We start from the raw sequence: 3,453 nt of genomic DNA, 5'->3' as shown, positions 1-3,453 counted from the left end.
AAGGAAATCTGGGCTTATTTGAAGAGTGAAGATATAATAGGAAAGAGAAAGTAAGAACTAGGAGTGGGGTCAATGAAAGAAGTGGCATATATTAGAGAGTAGAAAATGGAATTTAATGGAGAAAAGGAAATCAAACGTAAGTGTGGAAAATAAAAAGAAAAGGAGAAATAGAAGGACCTAGAATACCAGTGAAAACTTTTATTTGTTAAAATATTTTGCTGACTCCGCTCTTAAGATTCTAACAGCAAGAAAAGGTCTCAAGCAAATAACGAAAGTAAAAAGCAAGCTATACCAAGAACTCACCTCCCAATCAAAACATATGTGAGGACAGTGAGGAGAATAATTGCTACTGCCGCTGAAATGGCGATCATTACCACTTGGCTGTTTTCCCCAGAGATGGAGAAAGCTATGGGGTTGAAGAGGAAAATCAGAAACAAAGAAAAAAAAAACAGGTGTTACCAAAGTATCTGCATGTAAAAGCTGATAAATTGAGTTATGTATATTCTCCTTTACCCAAAATATGATTTAATGACTGATACAGTGTTGAAAGAATTTTTCACCTGGTGCAAAATAAATCGATATTTTCCATAATTGTACTTAAAATTTTTACCTAGTTAATAAAATTAAATATTCTATTTTAATGGCATCAGTCAAATACTACTTGAAGGTCTACTGTGTGAGTAAGTTAGACTGGTTGTCTTTGTCCTCATTGGCAAGATACTCATTGGATAAAACAAAAGCTATCAGAGGAACACAGGGAACACATAAAGATTTCCCAGCTGAAATTACAAAATAGTTTTATAATTTAGCATGTTTTGCCTCTAATATTGTTTAAAAATGTGATGTAATACACGCCTCATAGATCCCAACACCTACGACCAATAGACTTTCCCTGTATTTCTTACTTTTATAATTGGCCCACCTACTCATGCATTCACCTACATAAAAGCCAGTAAAAATTACCCAGGAATGAAATCTGGCCTGCCAACAGTTTTTTTTGTTTTGTTTTGTTTTGTTTTGCATATCTCCTAAGCTAAAAAGCTAAAAATAATTTTTAAAAATTATAATTTTTAATGCTCATAAAAAGTCAAAAGGATAAGTTTGTATGAGCTGTGAAAATTTTCTTTTTTCTGTAGGTTTTTGCTATAGTGTGTATGCTGTCACTGAAGAGAGAGAGTGACAGATAGGGGAAGTGAGAAACAACCCCCTTGGAGGGATGGCCACTATGAAATCCCTTCTCCTCCACTCTCCTCTCAGGATTTTGGGCACATGCGCACACATGTCTGGCATGAGTTTCAAGCCGGAGTCCAGGACTCAAACTGTGGAGTCAGCCACATGGGATCCTGCTGCCTTAACCACCATGTCTGTTGGCCCGACATACAAGAATTCTATGAAATTTAAGTGTTTGTGTTAATAAGTGAAGTTTTATTGTAACACTGTCATTCATTTGTGTATTGTCTAAGACTGACTGTATTAGAACGGGCAACCTGAGGTAGTAGCAACAGAGATTGTCTATGCACTAAGCCTAAAATATTTATTATCTGTCCTCTTGCAGAAAAAGTGTACTGACCCTTGACCGAAGTCAGTATTTCTCAAACCTCAGTGTTCACACAAACTGTTTTTTGTTTGTTTGTTTTGTGTTTTGTTTTGTTTTGTTGTTGTTGTTGTTTTAAAGCAGCTTTGGTTAGTCAGTCTGGAGTGGGGACTGAGACTATACATTTCTGATAGGCTCTCAGGTGATGCTAGTGATGCTGATTCCAGACCACAACATTCTGAGTAAAAAGAATCTAGACCGTTAATATGGAGTAATTTTGTCCTTTCCTAATGAATATTCTATATCCCATTAATCAAAAACATTCTTAAACAGTCTAGTTTATTCTCTTCTTAAACAGTGTAGTTTATTTGAATCCTCATTTTTCCCATGGTTTAAAATTAGAAATTCTAGGGACCAGCAGTTAGCATAATGGCTATGTCACTGGACTCCCATGTAGTAGACTGTGGTTCGAGTCCTGGACCCAGTGGCTTAAACTCATGCTGGGTGTGTGTGTGCATGCATGCCCAAGATCCGGAGAAGAGAATGGAGGAGAAGGGATTGTGGTGTGGTCATCCCCCTAGGGGGTGATTTCTTGCTTTCTGTCTCTCTGTCTCTATCTCTATCTGTCTTTCTAGAGAGCACACGCGATCTATAACAAAAACCTTTCCAAAAAAAAAAAATTAGAAATTCTAATTTGATCTATATTTGCTTGCCTTTCCTATTTTCTGCCTTGCCACTAGGCTACTACTTCTAAACCATGAATTTGACCACATCATTTCTGGGCCTACATTCTCTGCGTGGCTCTCTCTCACATTCTATAGCAGAGCATGTAAAGTCACTTGGAATCTGGTTTCTGTTTAAATCCCTTCCCTCAACTGCTAGACTCCAAAAACATCCTAACCTCTAGACTTTCTAAACTATATTGTTTCTAGAGGAACTCTTTTCATGTGCTCCAATTTGCATATGTTGCTTTTGTGGTAAGCGCACAAGAACAAACGTGGCATCTTCAGTCTGATCAAAAGTAAGTTTGAACGGTTTTCTCTGACGTGCAGTTGTAGGAGTTGTTAAACTATGCAAGAAAAGAAATGTGGCAGATAGGCACTGCTAAAATGCTGTGCCTAGTTAGCTGGGCCACGTGGGAGCCTGGGTTCGATTTCCCGTCCAACCTAAGTCATGGTGATGACGTGTGCCTTCAATCCCAGTGACTCAGGAGGCTGAAGCCGAAGGATCAAGAGCTTGAGACTGGCCCAAGCAATACTGCAAGACTCTGTCTGACAAGGGGCTCAGTGCGGTGGGATGTGCCTGTAGTCCCAGATGGGAGACTAACAAAGGAGGATCATGACATAATAAAAAAGAAAAAGAAAGATTGCCCTAAGCATCTGAAACAAGAGCTCAGAGTATGACAGGATGGTACACTCATAGAATAAGCTGTTGCAAGCACTTCATTTTTTACCACCATCAAACTATTGTTTACACTGGTGTGGCTGTCATTGGTGTGCCTTCCCAGAAGCTCTTGTGCAGACAGCCTCCAGCTGGGTTGTACCTTCAGAAGATACTACAGCCTTCAGGCACAGGCCTCACTCTCAATGACTAAATATCGGAGGGGCAGGGCTACTGGGGTCCAGTCATTCCTGCCCAATGCAGGGCACCTCCAATGGGCCATCTGCATACTGCGCTCCACATGGACTTGACTGAGACCCTCAAAGTTTGCAGTGCAGTTTAAGCCTCCTCTTCTCCAACCTTTTATTCTTTCTCTACTTCTCTTTAGAGATGGTGGATCTGTATCTCAGTCTGAGGTCCTGCTTCCTCACCTGTGCTCCATCCCCCTTTCACCCTTCCCAAACAGTTCCCTCTCTAAAGCTCTTGTTCTTCTAATTTCATCTTGGAATCTGCTTCCCAGGGACCTGGTTGATGCATTC

The 3,453-nt window shown here is 40.0% G+C and overlaps 1 protein-coding gene across 2 annotated transcripts in view; it reads right to left on the bottom strand.

The window, feature by feature from the left end:
- Positions 1–3,453, bottom strand: part of EPHA3 (EPH receptor A3) — a 404,175-nt gene that overhangs the window by 81,356 nt on the left and 319,366 nt on the right. For both annotated transcript variants that reach the window (XM_006139867.2, XM_006139868.2), the window contains exon 8: positions 304–406. In XM_006139867.2, coding sequence (XP_006139929.1) covers positions 304–406 — 103 coding nt within the window. The remainder of the gene's footprint in view (positions 1–303; positions 407–3,453) is intronic.

Source organism: Tupaia chinensis, unplaced genomic scaffold (genome assembly GCF_000334495.1).
Source record: "Tupaia chinensis unplaced genomic scaffold, TupChi_1.0 Scaffold000009_1, whole genome shotgun sequence".
Classification (NCBI taxonomy): domain Eukaryota; kingdom Metazoa; phylum Chordata; class Mammalia; order Scandentia; family Tupaiidae; genus Tupaia; species Tupaia belangeri.
The sequence above is the reverse complement of the archived record's forward strand: the minus strand, read 5'-3'. Positions and strand labels throughout refer to the sequence as shown.